This window comes from Equus caballus, chromosome 2 (genome assembly GCF_041296265.1).
Source record: "Equus caballus isolate H_3958 breed thoroughbred chromosome 2, TB-T2T, whole genome shotgun sequence".
NCBI lineage: Eukaryota > Metazoa > Chordata > Mammalia > Perissodactyla > Equidae > Equus > Equus caballus.
The window spans coordinates 76,956,995-76,980,227 of NC_091685.1; the positions used below are offsets into that span (position 1 = coordinate 76,956,995).

A 23,233-nucleotide genomic window follows, 5' to 3' on the forward strand; every position below is an offset into this window, starting at 1 on the left:
CATTCAAATTGTTTTGTTTTTCTCTTTTAGCATCAACTGTTGAATAGTTTTCCGCAATATATCTCATATGCACTGGTTTGGTGCCAACATCCTATTTGTCATTAAAGTTGTTTGCAGTTTTTGTCATATGCTCACAAAATGACTTTCTCTCTTTATGATTTTAATTTTAACTTACATCTTTACAGCATTTTAATACATTTGTATGTAAACAGTGTTAAAAGAAGGTTCAGCATTGGGTCATAAGTTTTTGCTTTTCATTATATATGGGAAATATTTTCTTTATTTTGATATTCTACATTTCTTCTTCCTCTTTTAATATTCATTGAACATTATCGAGTGTCTGCTGAGTGCTGTGGTCTGTTTTTGGAGCAGGAGACATAAGAGAATTATTTGAGGACACCCTCATCCCTTCTCAGAGTACTCGCAATGGAGGTGGGGAGGCAGACAGTGCACAAATAATAATAATGCAATGCAAAAGGCACTCTGATAATGGAGTAAATAAGCTACCAAGTTCACACGAACAGAGGAGCAGGTAGACAACCAGGCAAGATACCGCAGGGCTATTGATGAAGTAGTCTAGTATATACAACATGACGAAAGTATGAGAACAGGAAAGAGCCATTACAGGGAGATGAATACAGACAGGAGATTACAAGAAGGCTTACCAGAAGGATAAGCTTCTCAGAAAAAAAAATGAAAAAGTAGTGTATTGAAAATTAATACACTTTCTATCACTTTGAATTTTGGGTATTGGTTTATAATCAATTAAACTGTGATATTTAAAACTTAGATATTACTGAATATTTATGTCAGTATTTTTGGAATTTAGACCATGTAATTTCTGGGAGTGGCAAAGAGTAGTTTGTGGCAAATAAGTGATCTACAAAAAGAAAAATCTTGGTAGTAGACATCTGAATTATTGGTCAGGTCAAGTGTCGGTGATTAAGTGAGATTGCATATATGATAGCAAATTCATCATATTTTTGCTGCTGAAATGTAATTCTGATGCGGTCATACACAATAACTTTAATGTTAACAGTAACTAAATTCTGCTATATTATGAATATTATCCTGTGTTCAAATAGCCTCATATGGAAGGAAATCCATAAATAGGCTTCCATGTGATTAGTATTACAAAATTTGGTTTAAAAACTTATAATTATTAGTAGTTATTTAAAAACTTAAAGAAACCAGATGGCAAGTTTAAACAATAAAATTTTAGAACTACATCGCCTTTTTTTCTTCATTTGATGTAAGTATCACAATTAGAGACTAGATGGAGAGGGAAGTGGGAGATTCATTAGGAGTGAGTACAAAGAATTTACTGATTCTTGTTATATACTTGCAGCTAAGAAACATCTTTATATGAATGTAACCTTTACAATGTGCAAAAGAATTTTGAGAGAACCACAAAGATATCTTTGGAACATTAGGTTAAAAATAGGCAAAAAAGATGAACACCAATGGTTGATGATATTCAAGCATTAACAAATGCTCAGAGTTACATTAAGTATGTAAAATGCATACTAGGAACATCAGAAAATATCAAATTATGTTGTTAATTGACTTCTAGTTCCCTCAGGGCCGATGTAAAGAGGGAAACATGTAGCTGTTTTAGAAGAGTTACAGTGTCAAAAAGATAAAATCTCTCTTTGATTGTAAGAAATTTAGTAGAAATTTCAGCTGGCAGTATAGGAAAGGGAAGGAAAAGAGGTACACAGTCCCTTAGCATGGACAAAACAGAGGGAAAGTTGATTATGAAATATTTTAATCTTAAGAGTTTTGCAAAACTTACCAGAAAAAAACTGTATTCATGTAAATGATCCAGGTCCCTGAAATAAACATAAATATTTAGGTAAGTTTGTATTTACATTCTCATACATTTTTTCATCTGTTAGCTAAGCAGAATTTCACATTTATATTAAATAATAACCTAGCTGTTATGGTTTTCAGTGGGACAATGAGAGGTGTTTAAAATATTTGATGTGTAGCTCAGGGCAAATATTCCTCAGCAAAAAAAAAAGGAAGAAAATTGATGTGAAATGTTCAGTCACATCTGTCTGGTATAAAAGCATATGCCTTTCGGAAACTTGCCTTGAGTAATGAGAGACACAATCATCTTGAAATCAGCTCAAAGAGCAAGAGAGTTAGAAAGAAAACCAATCTTTCTGGAAGCCGTATTTTCAGGGTCTATGTGAATGGTAAAATCTATATATATGAAAATGTTAAGTAAAAAGATGTAGACATTCCAATGACTTTCAAGATGTGAGATATAAATCTCTGGGTTGGATTACAAAGTTATTAAAACCAGAACTTAAATTCACATGGCAATGCATTTTCTCAATAAATCTATATTTAAAATATACTTACTATTAAGTCGATGGCTGCTAACCTTTTTATGATAAAAAGATGTTTTAACACTGGAAAAATTGGAAACCCATATTTTATCAAAAGCCTTTAAGTGTGTTTGTAAAACTAGTCAAGAAACCCAAGTTTCTTAGTGAATCAATATCAATACATTGTGTGTGTGTGGTTTTTTTTCTTTCTTACATGCTCACACTCTCATGCCCTTGGTAAACAGAATATTAAGGAAGTGGACATGTCTGGTGCACATCACAAAATGTGTTCTTCAAAGGCATTTCATTAAATTCTATGAATTTCGTACTTTCACTAAATTCTCTCATTTCTGAGAGAGATGGGGCTAGTAGTTATCCTATTTTCAGCCCACTGGTGATTATTTAGTTTGGAACTTTGAATAAAATCCATTTGGTCACTTTTGAATCCCAAACAAGTAATACATATTCTTCTGCCAGTCTCTTCGAGTTATTTATTTATTTTCTCCTGACAAGGTAAAAATAACTGCAGTCAAAATTTCTAACTTCATCTAAATCTTTCTCTGTAATAAATGCCTGAACCATATAATTTAGAATAATTTGTTGGAGTCATTAAATCATTAGCTTTCGGATATGTGCATTTTTCTACTGCCTGTTCATTAGAACTGTATGTTGAAATAAAGTGTAGTTTTCGCAGACCTGAAAGATAGAATCCATATTTCATTTTTTAAAATACACTTTTTATTTTATAACAACTTTAGATTTACAGAAAAATTGTGAGCATAATACAAAGAGTTCCTATATACTCTGTGCCCAAGTCCCACTATTATTAATCTCTTTCATTTGTGTGATACATTTGTTACAATTAGTGAACCAATATGAATACATTAAAATTAACTAAAATCTGCACTTTATTCAGATTTCGTCCATTTTTACCTAATGTCACTTTGCCAGTATCATATTCAGGGTACATTATATTTAATCCTCATGTCTCCTTAGGCTCTTGTTGGCTGTGACAGTTTTTCAGACTTGCCTTGATTGATGACCTTGACAGTTTGGAGAATTATTGGTCAAGCATTATGTAGAATGTTCCTCAACTGAGATTTTTCTGATAATTTTTCTGGTTGTTGGACTGGTGCTATGGGTTTTGGGGAGGAAGACCCCAGAGATAAAGTACCATTTTCATCACAGCTTAAAAGAGTACATACCACCAATGTGACATCACTATTGATGTTGACCTTAATAACCCGGCTGAGGTGGGGTTTGTCAGGTTCCCCCACCATAAAGTTACTCTTCTTTTCCATCTTTCCATCTTGTACTCTTTGGAAAGAAGTTACTCTATACAATCTGCAATGGAGTGAGGAGTTATGCCCCTCTTGAGCCTTTGAGGGTGGACTGTCTACATAAATTATTTAGAATCTTGCCTGAGAGATTTCTCTGTTCTCCATTTATTTCTTTATTCAATCATGTACTTATATCAGTATAAACTCATGGATATTTATCTTATGCTTTGGGTTATAATTTGATACTACTTTATTTTCTTGCTAAAATTATTCCAGCTTTGGCCATTGGGAGTTATTTTGTTTGGCTCCTGTGTCCCTTTGGCATAGATCCACAACTGCATTTGGTTTGTTTGGTTGTTTTGTTTTGTTTTGTTTCTTAGCATTATCTTACTTTCTGGCACTACAAGTTGCTCCAGGCTCATCTTGTATGTTTCCTGTCCCAGCCCTGGGATCAGCCATTTCTCCAAGCATCCGTGGTTCCTTTGACTGGAGAGTAGTATTAGAACCCAAAATCTGGGCACTAGTAGATTCATTGCTACTGAAGTGTCATTGCTTCTAGGCCCTCTCAACCAGCAGAACAAGGAGATATATGTATGTATAGTAACCCATGTATATACACATATTTATGGGTATTTCTATATGTAATCAGTGCATAACTCCAGTATTTGTGTATAGTTGTATCAGAATTGTTAACCTGTCCTTCCATGAGGAACAATTTTATGAACTAAAGTACGATGCCTATGTATGATATTTTTTGCTTTAATCTTACAGACACCACTCATTTCTAAAGTTACTTAGGTCAGCACATTTTCCCTCACACTCTCCAGTGAGTTCGTTTCATACATTTGTAATATATTTAGATTGTATTTTTCACATTATCCTTTGTGCTGTGAAGTTCTACAGATTTTCACAAATGAATGGTCTAATATATCCACCATTACAGTATCATACAGAATAGTTTCACTGCCGTATCACTGATCATTTTGCTGTTGCTATAGTTTTGCCTTTTCTAGAATGTCGTATAATTGAAATCATACATAAAGTAGCCCTTTTCAGACTGGCTTATTTAAAAGAACTATACATTTAAAATTCATCCATGGCTTTTTATGGGTTAATAGTGCATTTTTATTTCTGAATAATATACCACTCTGTGGATATACCACAATTTGTTCATCCATGTACCTGTTGAAGGATATATTAATTGCTTCCAGTTTTCAGCAATTATGAATAAAGCTACTAAAACATTTGTGTATAGGTTTTTGTGGAAACATAAGTTCTTGAATCAGGTAGGCAAATAGCTACAAGTGCAATGCTCGATTGTATGGTAGGATTATGTTTACCTTTGTAAGAAACTATCAAATTGTCTTCCAAAGTGGGTGTACCATTTTGCATTCCCACCAGCAGCACATGAGAGTTCCTGTTGCCTCGCATCCCTGCAAGGATTATATGTTATCATTTTGTTGGGTTTGAGCCATTCAAATAGATGTATAGTAGTATCTCATTGTTTTAATTTGAAATTCCCTAATGACATATGATGGCAAGTTCATATGCTTATTTGTCATCTGTATAGTCTCTTGGTGAAGTGTCTGTTCAGCTCATTTGTCCATTTTTTACTGGGTTGTTTGTTTTCTTATTGTTGAGTTTTGAGTTCTTTGTATGTTTTGCATACAAGTCCTTTATCTGATATGCATTTTTCAAATATTTTCTCCCAGTCTGTGGCTTGACTTGTCATTCTCTTAAGAGCCTTTCACAGAGTAGACGTTTATAATTTTAATAAATTCTAACTTCTGAAATTTTTTCTTTCAAGGATCATGATTTTAATGTTGTATCTAAGACTTCATTGCTGAACCCAAAGTCACCCAAATTTTCTCCTTTGCTTTCTTCCAGAAGTTTTATAGTTTTGCATTTACATTAGCTCAAAATCCATTTTGAGTTAATTTTTGTGAAAGGTGTCTAGATTTGTTTTTTTACATGTGGATATCCAGTTCTTCCAGAACCATTTGTTGAAAAAGACTATCTTTTCTCCATTGAATTGCCCTTGCTCTTTTTCAAAGATGAATTGATTATAATTGTAAGTGTATTTTTGGACTCTCTTTTCTGTTCCGTTGTTTTATCTGTTTATTGTTTTTCTAATACCACACTTACTTGGTTACTATAACTTTGTAGTAAATTTTGAGACTGAGTAGTGTGAGTCCTTCAGCTTTAGTCTTCATCATTGTGTTGTCTATTCTAGGTATTTTGCCTTTCTATATAAACTTTAGAATAAGTTTGCCAATATCTGTGAAATAGCTTGCTGGGATTTTGATTGGGATTGTGCTGAATCTACAGCTTAAGTTAGGAAGAACTGACATCATAAGATTGTTGAGTCTTCCTATCGATGAACACAGAATATGTCTACATTTGTTTAGATTTTCTTTGATTTTTTAAATCAAAATATTGTAGTTTTCCATATAGATACTGTAACTATTTTGTTAGATTTATACCTAAAAATTTCTTTTTTGGGTGCTATTGAAAATGGTATTACTTTTTTAATTTCAAATGCCAATTGTTCACTGATGGCATACAGGCATACAGGTATATAAGAAAGTGATTGACTTTTGTATATTAATCTTGTATCCTGCAAATATTTCTTCTGCTTTTATGTCTCTTTTTTCTCCTTCTGATATTCCAATTATACATATGTTACGTCTTTTGAAATAATCCCATAGTTCTTAGAAGCTCTGCTCCTTTTTCCATTCTTCATTCTGTTTGCATTTCAGTTGGGAAGTTTCTGTTGTTCTACCTTCAGGCTCATTGTTTCTTTTCTTGGACACTTCCAGCTTACTGGTGAGCCCATCAAAAGCATGCTTCATTTCTGTTACAGTGGTTTGATTTCTGGCATTTCCTTGTGGTTCTTTCTTAGATTTTCCATCTCTCTGCTTATGTTACCCATCTGTTCTTGCATGTTGTCTACTTTTTCTATAAGAGACCTTAACATATCAATTACAGATATCTTAATTTCCCTATAATTCCAATATCTGTGTCATATCTGAATCTGGTTCTGATGTTTTTATGTCTTTTTACATTGTTTTTCTTGCTTTTTAGTATGCTGTCTAATTTTCTTGTTGAAAGCCTCATGTGGTGTATCTGGTAATAGAAAATTAGGTAAATGTACCTTTAATGTGAGTTTATGTTATTCTGACTAGAAATGGGACCGTATTTAATGTTTGCTGTAGCTATAGCTACCGGATGCTTCATGTTCTTCTGGTGTCTTTATGTTTGTCTTCCCTGTTGACTTTGAGCCTCTCCAAGTACTCTTCCTCAAAGATAGTTTGTAATAATCTGCTGTCATTATCCTGAAGCCCTGTTGGTATGGTCGTAAGCTACAGTAGAGAGGAATTATTCCATAATTTTATGATTGAATCTAGTCTTTCAGTGGGCCTGTGTTCCTGGACTATGGCCTTCACAAGTGTTTCTTAGCTTCCTTCCTACTTTAAGTGAGTCAGGAAGGCTAGAAAAGCCTGTGCTGGGAGAAATATGCTTTATTCAGGTAAATTATTTAGACTCTGCTAAGATATTTTCCCCAGAGAATAACTCTTTGTTCTAAGAATGGTTTAGGAGCATCTGATTATGGTTACTCTTCCCTTCTCCCTACTAGTGCCTCAGTGGTATCTTTCTCTGCTATTCATCACTAGATCTAGGTGAATTTGATGGTGATTAAACCCAGGAAAGTATGGGGCCTCCAGCAAGATTGCAGCCTCTGGGAAGTTCTCATTCTCCAGCTAGTTCACATCATACCTCAATAATACTTCAAAATTACTGTATGTTATCACCAGTTTATGGTTCCTGCGGCTTCTCTCCATGTAATATTCTGAAATTGCCCATGATTCTCTGTATTCACCTGTCTTTCCATATTTTGGGGTGTTGGTTTGTTCTACAACCTCATTCTCTGATGGTTCCGAGAAAAATCGTTGATTTTCAGTTTGTTCAGTTTTATCTTTTTGTAAGGATGGCTGTGATGATTTCCCAACTCTTTTCATGTCAGATCTTAAACCAGAAGTCACTCACTTTTCATTTTTTATGTCTAACAGATTGGCCCAGCATACGTGCTGATTGTTGAACTAGCACAATCAGCTTCATGAAGAAGCATTTTAGTCCTCGCTGAAGAACAACTCCCCCATCTCTGGTGTGGATATTTGTGTGTGACTTTCCTTTCATCTCCTGAGTCACTTCCCTTAGTATGTTAAGACTGAAGGAGTCACTGTTACTATAATTTTCCCAAAGTTGTCTACCTAGAAGCTGCCCCTTTCTCCTATTCCTAATATTCTTTAGTGTTATGGCTCATATGACTACCAGAACTGTCTCTTCAAAAGCTTCTCTCTCCGCACTCCTCAACAGAGGAGGGAATGGGAGCCCCACTTCATCTTACTGTGTCATTTCTTTATTCACCACCAGGCCTCCTCACAGGCTAGAGTAAATGAGAAGACTTCACAGAAAGATCAGTGCTTCTAGGATGAATTACAAGGTAGAGGGAGAATTTTTAAAAAGAAAACTGCATAGGTAAATATATCTTTCCTATAGTCCAAGCAAAAAGCATTTAGGAATTTAAACCTTGACTACAAGTCACCTTATGGTGGTTCCCATTTCCTAACTTTACTCAAAGAAGGAGAGCTCATTTTTTTCTTATCATTCATTTTATTAACAACAATTATTTATTGGACTCTATGTCAGTTAGTGTTCCACATCTTAGAATACAACTATGAACCTCTCTCTCCACTTGAGAAAGCTCACAAACTACTTATGGAAATCAGAAGGCCCCAGCACACATTTCCGTTTCATAGCAGTAAATTTAACAAATACCGTTATTCTGTCTAAAGACTCTGTAGTCTAAAGACTTCCAAAATTCATCTCCAGTAGGTAGTCCTTGGTAGTCTTCAGCACTCCAAGTGTTTAAGAACAATTCGTAGTTGTGTGTGAGCACTTCAAAATATCCACCCAGGGTTCCAGAGTAGCAGTCGGTGTGAGTTTTAGGCTTGCATGTTATAGTTTTCTGAGTGTGTAAGGAGTACTCTTGGAACACACACACACACACACACACACACACACACTCTCCCAAGGAACAAACATTAGCTCTCAGAGATATAACAGTCCAATGAGGAAGGGAAGCATATTCCTAAGTGCCCACTCCTCTTATTTGTAAATTGTTTCTTTCATAATGGAGACTGAACTTTGTTATTATGCTGGGGGAAGAAAGTGTTTAATAGTTGAGACTTATATTTCGTAATACCACTTAGCTAAATAAGTATACAGCCAAATCTCTAAAATTTTCAGTTGAAAAGTCCTTTCAAATTTTTAGACAAGCAGTATTCTCAAGTCTCAAATTTGAGTGTGGTTGTCTGCGTGAGAGGAGGTGGGGGAAACTTTCTCACTTACAAGTATGTGGTGAAGCAGGGGAGCATTTGACGAGGGCTTTAACTGTACTTTGCTGAATTTGATATGGAGTGGGCACATTTTAGGAAGGAAATAGTTGAGGAGGCAGAGGGGCAAGGTAGAAGCAGGCAACTGCATTTTTTTCTGTGAGCACAAAGTTCTTACTTTAAGTTTAAATTACATTAGACTTGGGATGCAGTAAGGTAAGTGTAGTAAGCTTCACTTAGAGAAATCAGCTAGGCTTTCTTTCTGCCAGGTTGTGCAACTCCAGGCGCACCATTCACATGGCGTTTTATGTGAAGAGCATCTCTTGGAGCACAGTGCCATTTACATGGATTACAATGTGAATGATGCCTCCTGGAGTTGAACAACACAGCTGGTAGTGGCAGAAGACTTTGTAATAGTAATAATTTTAATTTTCATATAAATTATTTGTAATTTTATTTTTTTTGGAGAGTCATCCAGAATCAACTTTATCCTTCAGCTCATACTAAGTCAAAGTCTTTTCTCAGAATTTTCGTAGTACTCTGCACTACCATCAAAAGTTAGTCTACTTATCAGTTTCCCCTATTAGCTCTAAGCTCTGGATCTCTTTGATCCCTGTCCCAATAGTTCCAAGGACTGTGTCTGGCACAAAAGAAGTGTTCAATAAATGCTTCCTGAGTTAAAAGTAAATTATTCTCCGTGAGATATGCCCAATTGCCTTGCACTTCTTTCTTCCTAATTTTAATTTGTTGTCAATTTAGTTCACAGAGAATGCACTGTGCTCCTATTTATTAAATTAAATATCTGCTTGAAGTAGCATATTAAAAATTAAGCTTAGTTAAATCTCAATTTCCCATGATCATTATATAAGTTGCTCATTGCTGCATCTCATATTAACTTGGTTCAATGGTTAGATAGCAATTAACATGAATGCTTAATGACCACTTTCTTATTCTGATATATTACTAATGATACTTACAGTTTAAAGTGCTTTAGGGTTAATTATAAATGCTCATAATTTGCTTACCCTTCTGACTGATAGTACATTCTTATGCCTAAGAATATGATAAGTACTCTAGACCTGTGTAGGAAGAATTCTGGTCTGCAGAGGCTCAGCAATCAACATTATTAACCCTTCAGTTATCTTAAATCACCTAAACTATTCCTGGAATTTCTACTTTATTATCAATGATGCAAAAAGAGATTTCTTTAAAGTGTGGCCTATGTCTGAGTGTTTTGTGACAACGGAAAATAAGATATTGTCTTGAGCAACTATTACAGTCTTAACCACAGGAATTTATGGGATGAGGCAATGGATCTCTCCTTTTTTTTCCTCTCTCGCCCCCTTTCAATTTGCCTACACCCATGCTGCTTCTTTGGAGACCATTTAAATATATTGCTTTCTTCTGGATGATTCTCTGATTCTAAAGCAGCAGGTAGTCAGTGGATGCAGATCATACAGAACAAGTCATTAGACAAAATTTCTCTCTTACAATATGATGTGAATGTCCAGATGTAATAATGTACCCACCCTAGGCCTTTTTTATATTCTCACATATTCTTCATTCATATTATAAAAAGCTGAAGTGAAGCTATGTGGTTAAATTGCTTTTACCATTTCACACATTTAACATTCTTTATAAATATTCCTATGAATATGCCCAAGTTAAATTATAAGGTTTCCAGTCTTCCAGACCATAACCGAGTATCGTGTTTCTTTTCTGTTTTCCCACAACAAAGAGTACAGTGTCTATGGTGAATACTCTATGATTATTATGAACATATTATTTAGGTAAAAAGAGTATGTATTTTAACTTGTTGAATTATTTAGCCTATCTAATCATTCTAGAATTAAGATAATAACTGTCACATGCAAAAGAAAACTAGAATGCAGTTGACATTTTATAATACTACTTCAGCAGGTATAGCCAAAAGTTGAAAAGCTTTTTTCATGGTGAGGTGTTGATAGCAGTTCCGCAAAACAGTTCAAAAAGATGATTTGCACAAGCCAACTTTAGGGAACACGTCTAAGATCAAGAGGAGCAGGCAGGCACCTCATACTTGAGCAAATAAATTTACAAGTCAAAAAATTAGAGAGTCAGAAAGATCTTAGTTGTTCTCGGATTTTAAAATTCTCTAGAATATTGCACTGAATCCAACTCAAATAAAAAATGATAGTAATCCTCATCGTATGGCTCTTCCATGCCTACTTCAGTACTTATAATATAGTAAGGGCTCAACAAATACTTATGGTTTAGTATTGACTGAATAAGGAGGAACATAGCTATGATGATCACCACCACAAAAGCGTGCTGCCAATGAAATTAAACTGTCTTATTCAGTCTCAGAAACTGAATGGGAAATACGAAGTTGGCTGCCTTTAAAATCCTATTCCAGAATGGGTATTGATAATATCACAATTTTGTAGGCCACTTTATTATGCTTTTTATTCATGCCTGAATTCAATATTTTATTTTAAGTACTAAAGTGATGTTTAATTATAGAGTTAAAATTTTTTTAAAAATAGGCAAATGACTTACAAGTAGAACATTTGTTTATACTTGATTAAACTATTTTGGTCATTATGTATCATTTCACTCCTTGCCTTTGAATAAAGATACTCATTTTCATTTACTCTTAGCACACTTCAAGAAATGTAATTAAAAGCTGATGAGTAACCAAGATACTGTATACTGAGAATGCAGAAATATTTACTTTCTGTGGAGTGCAAATTAGTTGGATATGCAGATTTTGTATAACATAGATAAGAATTTTCAATAAAATCTCAAGCAATATGTTCAAAAAGGCAAGCATTAATAATTTGTTGCTCTTTCAAACGGTTGTTTTTAAGCTCCCCTCACCATTTCCCTCCATGTCGAATGAATGACTCACCCGTATGAGATTGCCAGTCTCATTAAGAAATCCATTCCATTGAGTATCTTAGACTTAATTTTTATGAAAGTTTTTTTTTATAATTTCCCTATTTACATTGCTCAGATCCATTTAACTTGAGTGTTTTGTCATTTAGAGTAATAACTCATCAATCCGTTAGTGCAACCTTTCTTTATGTTACTTTTCTTAGAGCTATGAAATGTGCTATTTTGAATCCCTAAAATATTATAAACCACCAGATTGCTAATTGCTTTAGATGCTGTGAAAAATAATTACTCCACATTATTTCTGATATTTAATTGACAGTGTAATGCATTTAACTAAAGACCTGCAATAAACTATTTCTAATTACGGAGGGTGGTGGAGTGGAAAAGTAGGCTGTAAAACTTTACAAAGGAAGCAGTCTTTTCTCCATTAAGTTAAAAGGCATTGTTGATATAACTTTTTCAGAGACAAGGAAAAAAAAAAACATTCCCCCAAATGAGAAGTTCTGGAAAGCTGGAAAGAGTTGTGGAATATTTTTACTCATGATAGAGTAAGGAGATTTGTTAAATTATTATTTTTGAGTAGACTATACTGGTGATGGATGTCATATACTAAATTTACTGTGCTTGCAGTAAAATTTCTCCTCTAGTTGGCAGAACTTTATGAAGGAGATAATCATGCTGCTGCCAGAATGAGTAATCTTTATCCCTGGCCTGTGTTCAATTTATTCTGCATGTGTAGAGCATTCAGTTGAAGATCTGTGCCAAATTTTAGATGTCATTGAAATATGTAGATATATCAGGAACTAGATCTGTTCTTAGCTCCCAAGGTAAGATCTTCTTGTTATAAAATGATCCCTGAAAATGACACTTAGAACCTGTTGCAAGGAGTTCCCGTAGTCTAGAAGTGCCATAAATCGGGGTACAAAAGATGTTAGGCCTTTTGAAGAGAAGCATACTCTTTCCATTGTTCTGTGGCTCTGGGTTAATATTAATAATTGGCATATCCTTCTTTTCCCCTTATGACTCCTGGTTAAAATAAAATGTCTCCATTGGTATTTCATTAAATTGCTTATTTCATTTCAAATATGTACCTTTTCCAAAAACAGACGACTAAAATGAGTGACCTGTTTCAGGGAATGTAAATTGTTTTCAGCATTTCAGAAATTGAAAAGGGATAAGAGGAAGGAGAAAATGCTGGGCTGGTGTGAAGCGATAGCCCGTAACCCTCACAGAATCCCAAACAACACGCGAACACCCGAGATCTCAGGGGATTTGGCTGATGTCTCACAAACCTCCACATTGGTGAGTCAAAAGTTATTTTACCTCAAAATGGCTTGTATGTAAATGGGACACTAAGGAAATGGGAAGAGACATGGCTTTCTAAGTAAACATTATTCTTGTTTATAGTGATATTTGCAATGTATTATATTGTTCATTTAGATTGAGTTTAATTAATGGATATTAATAAAAATATCGTAATGTAATATAATATTTGAGTTTGATTCAGATTAAACGACAATTTGTTTTTCCTTCTATTTCTTTGGGCATTGCCCTTCCATTATGTTAGTGACCTTAAAGAGATATTTAAAGTTTATATCTTGCATTCTATACCTGTGTAATAGAGTCAGTGAAGGAAAATCAAGTACAGAGTTATCCAAAAATAATGAAAAATCAGAATCACAACTTCGGTATTTTCCTGTATATATTTAAAAACTGTCAGAAAAAAAGGGTTCAAAAATTATAATTTTCATATAAAATTGTGAATTAAATAATTGCAAAAACGATTTGAAGACCAAATCAATAATATCCTCTTTTATGTTTTGTTTTCTGCTTTGGGTTTACATACTTGGCTTTTGCTAGCCGTTATTTCCCAGTGATCCGGAAAAGAGAGCTCATTAGCAAGAGGAGTTTTACACGTTCTTTGTTTAGATTTGGGCTGGAACATTCTTTGATTTTACTTAAGAAAAATTCCATTCAGTCTCTAAGTTTTAAATTGACGTTAGATATATTTTAATTATTGTTTTACCATTTTATACGAACACGTGTTTTCATTAGCCTCATTTGTTAGTTGATGAACATATAATTAAATATGAGCAAAGATTTTAGATATATCTTTTATTTTTGAGTTATGGGATAATTTCTATTATTTTTACGTAGAAATACTGATCCTGAGCAAACATTATTGAGTGAATATCAAGAGAAACCATCTAAAGGAAAGGCTTTTGGTTGACAAAACATAGAAATAGAAGTAGGAATCCTGCTTAAATTCTGTCATCTTAGATTGTGGGGAAGGGCAGAGGGTATGCAGAATGTGTGCAACATGACTGGATAGTCAATGTTCTCCGGGATAGATTCTTTGAAATTGTTATCTGCACTCTTTCATCTTACTCCAACATGATCTTTTGTGAGTTGTTATTTTCAATAAAACTGCTTGGCATGAGTTAACACCATTTAAACATGTGTGTTGCATAATATTTATATATAAAGCTGGACTTTCATAGATGTCATGCAAGCTAAAAATTTTAAGATAAAAAATTACTTCTGTGCTTTCATTAGAGTGGCTTTGGGGCTTAATTTCTATTTCATAGAACCATAGATCAAAACCATGAAGAATCTTGAGCAAACATTTGGCCTGGTTTTCTCCTATAATTGGGTAACCTAATATTAACTTCATTTTACAGATGTGTACTGTGACCCAGAGAAATTAATTTGCTTTGCCAGTGTCACTTCATTAGTAAATGATAAAAGGATTAGTAGAAGCCAGGCTTCTAAAGGCAAGACTTTTTCTACTACACCACACTGTCTCACTTTCTTAATGGTGTTTTCTTCCCATTCAAATACTTCTAGTGAAATAAAAAGGCATCAAGTTACCAATTTAATTAAATCTAGTAATTAATCTTTTCAAAGCTAATGCTGTAGTAAAGGAGTAACCTCCTGCCACTATAAGATAACCCCAAAATATCAGTTTCTATAACATGGAAAAATGAAATATGTCTATCTTATGACATGACCCATGTATCTTGGGCAGCTCTCCTTGGAGGTTCACTGCCAAATGACGATTCAAAGATACAGAATCTTTTCATCTTTTGATGCCATCTTCTTAAGTTCATGACCTCTTAGGTCACTGAGGAAAAGGGGAGAGACTTAGTGGGCCATCGTGTGTGGGCTATTATGGAACAGGCTTGAATGTGTGGATATCCTTCCATTTGCCAAAACCTAGTCTCATGGCTCCATCTGAACTGCAAGGGAGACTGATAAATGTTAGGAAGCTATCTGAACAGGAAAAGCAGATGGAACTAGTGAGCATCTAGCCCATCTCTACCACAGTCTACCTTTCTGGTCACCAAATATTCATGTTACGTTTCCACTCTCTCGTGAAAAATGATTATTACTTTCCAAGAGAGATAACTCAGAATTCTTTCAGTCACTGGATTTAGCTCAAATCTGTGATCCATGAAAACCTAATGACTCTTGGTTATTTATTGTCCTCATCAAATGATGATGATGGTGAATAAATTATCTGTATTTTGAAACCAGCTCCCAACATACAGATATACCCCATATACAAGAGAGGAGTAGGAAGAGGGAAATCACAATAAACATGCATGCTTGGAAAGACAAAGAATCAGATACACATTGCAATTAGAGGTGAAATCTTGCTGGACTGACAGTCTAAAGTCCCCTAAGCTAGAGGTCGAGGAGAATCCTTGAATAGGCTCTGACCCTGCTTGCTGGGAGACCTCCCTTGTCCATAGTTCGCTCCAGCATCTGCATATGCCCTCTGGGAAGTTCTTCCTTTTCTATCATTCTCCATATCCAACTTTGAAGGGCCTGTTCAGGGTTGTATAGGCTTAAAATAATTTTTCCTGTTTGGGAAAAAATTGGGGACAAAGAGTTGTTTGAAGTCCTAAATATTTCAAAGCTCCTAATTCTGAGATCATGGTATTTTAGTACTACAATTCTCTGAAATCTTAGTAGGGTTCTAATCTATTTGCTTCCCGATGGTCCACGTGCCTGGGAAAGTTCTTTTCTTGGATGCCCTTGCCTTCTCTTCTCCAATGTCTCTCTTTTAAGATCATACTCTTGAAAAAATAGGCAGAAAGACCACATCCTTAACATTATCTTTGTCCAGAGATACTTTATTCAACTGAGAAGTTTTACTGAGTGTCAGCTCTAAATCTCGTATTTGCCTTGAATCTCTTTATTCAAATGTAGATTTGTATTGGGCCTTTGTTACTCAACACCTGCATCAATGTCATGTCCCACTATTTGGGGTTTAGAAGAAGCCAGACATTTTGCCCAATAAGCCCTGAAACTTCTAGGTTCTCTCTACTGCCAGTCAGATTTGCTTTCACACTGGCTAATTAATTCCTGAGCCCTTGTTTCCCTTGTAACACCTTGCTGAATCTGACGAATAACAGTGAATATACATTATTAAGTTTTATTTTTCAGTCTATGTTGAGTGTTGCCAGCCAAGCAGGTCCACTGTCTGCCTCTCAAGTTAAATCAAATAGCACTTTTGCCAAGAGTTTTGCCAAAACGTCATGCAGACACATGGCTTTCTACCTTTGAAATCAGTTTCCCTGCTGCCCATTGTCCAACCATTAACTAATGCCGTGTATTTCAGATTTTTGTTATGGTAGCACAGGCTTTGGCTACCAATTTCTGTATTTGGATAGTTCTAAAAGTTGGGATACAGTCAAGAAAATAGAAACCACACCAGTAATTTTAACAGAGAGAATATGACATGGAAAATTATTAATCCGCTCTTAGAAAACTGAACAGTCAAAAAGGTACATAAATTTAGTAACTCTGAGAAGTAACAAACACCCAAAAGGAAGAGTAACCAAAGGAGGAGGCTAGTGTTATTTGAACCTAAAGGGCTAGAGGTGAGGCCCCTCAGAACTGCACCCTAGACTCCACGGAGAGGTGTTTCTCAGCCGCTGCAGGAAACTGCAGAGTTCAGAGGAGGGACCCTGAGGATCTAAGACCCAGACCCCTGAAGGGAATGTGCTTCGCTATCCTTATCTATTCAGATGGGAGGGAGGAGATGGTGTAATGAAGATAGTTCAGGGAGTGTGAAAAAAAAACTTGGAAAGTGGACCGACCCTCCACTGCTGACTTAAAGAAATGTTGCTGGGATGACACTAACAGAAACAGAGGGTAGGCAAGAAGGAGACTGTCCTTTCTCTCTGCTCCTGACTTCTAGTTCACTTTAATACTAGCATTGGCAGAACCTGACGAAGAGGTCAATGTCAAAGGAGAAATCTCATTTGAAGGCTCCAAGCTCCAGCATCTTGAGGTAGAATATAGAAGAATGGATTTAAAGCTGAGAGATATTCGCTTGGTAATCAGTACAGAAAATGAAGGATAGGAGCTTTAACAAATAAACTCAGAAACTTCAAAGGTTTCACATGCTAAAGATTTGCTTTTGCTCATGACTTAGTCTGATTCAGGTCATTTTCACTCTCCAACAGTGAATGCAAGGAACCCTGCTCCTCTCATCTCGTAGGGCTACTCCCTTAAACACAAGACCTCTGAGTTTGTCAGATAAAGGAAAGAATCTGAGTGGGTGATCATGGAGATACCTGGTTAGGCTTGGAAGTAGTATGTATCTCTTCTACCGGATGCTGTTGACTAGAAACCAATGACATACCCCAATGTATCTATTGGAAAGATGGAAATATAATTTCCTGTATGACCAGAATAGCAAAATTGGGAATATTTAGCTAGCTTCTGCCATAAATGCATTCCTTGTTTGAGAGGTAGCATTTTTTGTGCTACATTTCCATTTTGTGCACCCAGAGCATTTGAAATTTTCCCATAAAATCATCTCCCATCCAAAAATGATGCTATGAGGATGGTGACAAGAAAGAGGATGAGGATGATGGCTGATTATTATGTGCCAGGAGCTTTTCTAAGCGTTTTACACGTATTCTCATTTTTAATAGTCACAACAATCTGAAGAGATAGGTATGATCATTATTATCCCCATATTACAGAGAAGGTAATTGAGGCATAAAGTTAAAAACTTACCAAAAGTGACTTAGGCAATAACTAATGAAGCTGAGATTCCAACAGTCTAAATCTAGAGGGTCACTCTACCATGTCTCTCTTAGGTTGGGAATGGGAAAAACACAGTCACTATTTGAATTGCATACATTGGCTAACCACAAAGATTGTAAATGAGATAATAATACATTATAATGCGGCATAAAGACAAACAGGACCTTTTCTTTATAATCCCATGATTGTATGTATCTGTTAGATTATTCTCTGCTTTGCGTTGACTGATATATAAATATGGCCAATTCCATAGCCATTTTCACCATTGCATCCTCAATAACTGACCTGATTAAAAATAATAGGGTTTTATTGTTTTATCTATAAGGCAATTCAGATGACTTGCTCTTTAAATTCTGAAAACATTTATTTAGTTTAAAATCTTTCAAATTGAATAAGAACATTGAGAGGTTTGAGAGATTTTTCTTATTAAGCAACTATCTTCAATTTGTAACCTAAGGGGTTGGGGAGCATCCTCTCTTGTGTGCCAGGGAAGAAACCTCTCTTTTAAATTTGTGTAACACAAGTTTACGTGTTAAAAACAAAAACAAAACACCTAATGCCAACTCTACCTGAAAGTAGTACAAATCAAATCAGAGTTCCAATATTAAGTTTAAAATGAGAACAAAGGAGATAATAAGAATCAGAAATAAGAAGGTCAAGGATTTTATGAGGAATAGAGTTGAAAAAAATCTATGGAAATCAAAATAGGGAGATCAAAAAACGTCATTTTATGTGTTCAGCAATGAGTCTAGAGAAAATTACTTTCCCATAATTAATGGTGATTCTTTGAGGCTATAAATAGACTGTAGTTAGGTAGAAAATAACCAAGTGACACTCTATGTTTGATGAGGTGATTTGCCACTTCCAAACATGTATTCTTTATCTCAGGGCTCATTTTCCATTCTTCTAGGACCATGGCCTGGAGTGAGGTGCTTGCTGCTCTAGAAAAGACTACAGAGGAGAGACTAGATAAGAAAACTTTCAAGGACAAGTATTTAATACATATATATGCATATAACTCAAATCCAAAATGATTTTTAATAAGATATATGTTCATAAAACTTTATAATTTTCAAAGCAGTCTTTATGTCCATTGTTTCATTATAACTCCCACCCATACTGAGATGTACACAACACAAACTTAATTATCCGAATAGGTAATGAAATGGAGACATTGTTAAGAGTTTAGGTAATTCACTCCCAATCAGACCGACCCACTTCTTCTAATTTCTAGGTTATTTATACACCAGACCAGCTATGGGAGGTTGTTACTGTTGTTCACATAATACAAGTGAAAATACCATAACTCCGAAAATTTGAGTAACTCTCCTCAGTAGCAAGTAAGAAGGGAGCATTAGTGAGATCTAGTTTCTGTCTGGTTTTAAATCCCGAGATTTTTCCAATTTGCTGTAAACTCTCTCTAGTAACAAGGCATAATTTATTGATAATACACATTTTAAAAATAAATCTGCAGCTACTGGACAAAATGCCTCCTTATACAGTCTGATGAGTGTTTATTACTAAAACAAGCAGCTCAAAAGATTCATGTTTAATTGTATTATAAGCACTTATTTTCAAACTAATACAGTTGTTTGAAGTTTCAGGTCCATACTTATTAGCATATGAAAAATCAGGAATGAAAGTGATGTGCTTTCTTTTTGACTTCTTTTAGAAGTGCTTAAACTGATTACATGTTTTAATTGAGGAATCATGTTATTATCAGCTTCCTTGTTGTTGTTCTTATTGCTCGTAGGCTGTACTATTATTTCCTTTGTTTTATATTAAACCAGCCCACTTGGCCATTTGTGTGCTAGAGAAGAAATCAGCCCCTTGAGACATTTTTGTCTAGAATCCCACTCTTTATGATTTAATGAGCACTGACATCCCCTGGATGTCCTACAGAAAATGAATAAATGCATAGAGTTTGTATAACTTCAATTAATTAGAAGTGACCTTATCATTTAAAATAATATCACAAAAGAGCAAAATTTAATGAAAACCTACGGGAAAGTAAGTCAGGTAGTAAGTCTATTTTGCTATAAATAGATGAAGATAAGATTTTTTTCTTTATTCTATACCAAAACTTGTAAAAATGAGGTAGAATGAATATCATTGCTATGGAAATAGCCATATCCAAATCTAGTAGGTTGAATTATTTGTATTAAAAATTAACAAAATATTTCAGATTATTTGCTTCTGTTCATAACGTTCACCAATGGAATTGGTTGAATTGATTATAGTATAGTATGTTAAATAAAATATATAATATTTAATCACCAATTTGGAGTGAAGAATTACATCCTTTGGATCAATGACCATAAAATTTGATCCAAGTCAATTATCTTGATGCACAGATGTTAACAAAATTAAACCAAGAGGGAAAGTAGTCTGCTTCATAAATTAGTAATATGGAAATGATGTTTATTATGTAAATTAAGGAGGTGGGAGTGAGGACCATATATGTATTCCTAATGGATCTAGATTATATGCCTAAAAGTTTCTTTCCCTAGATATTTCTGTGTCTCGTTCCCTCGTTCAGGACTTGACATATCTACCATAACAACCTTGACTAGCTTTGCTCCTAATACTGCACCCCCCGTGCCTCACCCATTCACTCTCTATGCTAATTCTGGATTTCTTACTTTTTTCATAGACTCATCTTTATCTGAAAATGTTTATTTAAGTATGAATGCATGTTGGCTTATTTTATGTTTCTCCAAACTAGGATTTAAGATGAAAAATGGAAGATCTGTCCTATTTACCTCTATATCCCTGGTCTTTGGAATATATTAAAAACTTAATAAAATGTGTGGAATGGATAAACAGCTTGAACAGAGAGCATGAACTGAGCAAAAGCGAGATTGTTTTTTGTTTATAAAACTCTATTAGGTGCAGTATCTCTTATATTAAATCTCTTCTGCTTATCAGGAATGCCATATGCCTGAAAATGTGAAAGAACTGATATTAAAGATCAAACAATTCTGAGATGGTTTCTGTGACCAAAATACGTAGGTAAAGTTTTGGAAACTGAAATCATGATTATAAAATGTACATTCTGTAGTAATTAGATTCTGCCTTTGGTAAAAGTTTAAAATATTATAGATAATTTTCCCTGCACAGAAGACAATGAAATGTAAATTTGTCCTTATTAAGAAATCACATGCACCAGTCTGTATTTACCTGAGTCGTCTTCCTCACTCTCTTCCCATTTATTCTCACCATCTATGTTTAGTCTTACCAGGCTAAAGGAAATCATACATCTGCCTATAGCAAATGGATGGGTATTGCCCCACAAACATAACTTCTCTCAGAAACCAAATAAAAGGTAGATAGAAAGAGGACTTTGAGTATATTAAATTTCTCATTAAACCTATTGATTTTTTTTCAACAGGCTCACCCTTATTTCTTTTAGCCTCTAAGCAAGTGGACCAGCTGTTTATTGCACAATGGCCTTTATGCATTCTGAAAATAAATTGTCAGAGCAGATAGAGTTTGAAGTTGTCTTTTTGTTTTTACCTCATTTTCTTCCTCCTTTTAATTCTTTCTTATTTGATTCTTTTCAGTTATTGTTTTTAATCACTATTACTTAGTCTTTTCTGTGTACTGCCAAAGGCCATAATGAATGAAATCTTAATTTTTATTAGAATAACTGTAAAAAACAAATGAAGAAAATTAAATAAAAGATATTTTGCCTTTCAAGAGCTTTGTTTTTGTAAGAAAATAAAATCATTAAAAATATCTCTCAATGGTTGTCATGGAAACAGATTGAATTGAAGAATGCAAAGAGGAGACTGATGCTTTGAACATCACACCGTGAAGAAAAATTAACATTTGCTAGCTTAAAATAGTGTATTAACTTTAATTGTATAGTTACTGAACAATGTCAAAACATGATTATTCACAATAGTAATGATTGATCTAAAAATGCTCCTCAGGCGAAGAGATCTTTTCCTCTCAGGAGTAAATCACAAGATCACGTTCACAGGTGTTCTTTGTCAAAATGTGTCAAGCCTGTTTAATTTACATATAAATTAAATTGTAAGCTCCTCAGAAAGATACTTAATTCTCAGTAGTTTAATTTATCATCTGTATAGTATTTAGAGCATATTAATTTTTAGATATCCTAATTTTATTATCTGAAGACCAATGGGCAGACTTGTATGTACCCAAATAGGAGAGGCCTTATACATAAAAATATATAGATAAATAAAAATTGTACCTAGAAATAAGTGGAATATGTCAGAGTAGGACTAAAGAATCCAGAGCTATTTCTGTGTAACAATCTTCTTATTCAAAAGACAAATATGAGAGAGTTCTAAGGTAAATTTATATGTCAAAGCATTATAATTAATAATACAGTAGTAATATTTTTAATGCCTATTCTATGCCAAAGAGTTTAGACATGTGTCTTAAAACTTCATGGTGACTCTAAAAGTAGGTGTTGCATTATACAAACGGAGAAATTAAGGTTCGGAAAGATTAGAAAAGGAGCAGAGCAGGAATCCAGAGTCCTAAATGTTTCCGTTCCTCCATGCCAGTTCGCAGAGAATATTCTGTTCATATAAGTATTTGACAGTTACATGATATAACACGATGATTCTTCACCTAGAACAACGACTCTACTAACTCTCCATTATAGTTCTTACACTGCCTAGTGAATGAATTCTTTGGTATCCAGGGTTGTACATTCTTGAGTTATAGTTTGGAACTCCAGAGCTGTCTCTTATTATGGAACAAAACAGGGGTAAATGAATCACGGAGGAAATGGGTGATTGGACATATTCAGAACTATTTGAATCATAGTAACCACCCAGTTTAGGAAGTATCTTCATTTATTCATTTAACTACTCTCTATTGAGAATCAGCTTTGTGCCAAGCACTATACCAGGTAACAAATATATGATATTTTTTAAAAAGATATAATCCTTATCCTCAAGAATCTAGTGAAAAAGACGAATGAATAGGTCAAGAGGAGGCTGAGGAGTAGACTAAGGTGTTAGAAGAGCCCCTGGATGGCTACCTAACCCTGCTGTGGGAGTTCAAGTGTTCCCCAAAGACTGTTAAGAGTTGGTGATGTAGGGGCTGGCCCCGTGGCCGAGTGGTTAAGTCTGTGTGCTCTGCTGCAGGCAGCCCAGTGTTTCGTTGGTTCGAATCCTGGGCACGGACATGGCACTGCTCATCAAACCACGCTGAGGCAGCGTCCCACATGCTACAACTAAAAAAAAAAAAAAAAAAAAAGGACCCACAACGAAGAATATACAACTATGTACTGGGGGGC

General features: G+C 34.7%; 1 protein-coding gene across 10 annotated transcripts in view; it reads left to right on the top strand.

Moving 5' to 3' along the window:
• Positions 1-23,233, top strand: part of MARCHF1 (membrane associated ring-CH-type finger 1) — a 763,974-nt gene that overhangs the window by 460,103 nt on the left and 280,638 nt on the right. For 8 of the 10 annotated variants that reach the window (XM_070261421.1, XM_070261416.1, XM_070261417.1 and 5 more), the window contains one exon: positions 13,043-13,191. The exons of the other annotated variants lie outside the window; for them this stretch is intronic. In XM_070261421.1, the coding sequence (XP_070117522.1) occupies positions 13,081-13,191 (111 nt within the window). In that variant the 5' untranslated portion in view covers positions 13,043-13,080. The remainder of the gene's footprint in view (positions 1-13,042; positions 13,192-23,233) is intronic. 10 annotated transcript variants of the gene reach the window in all.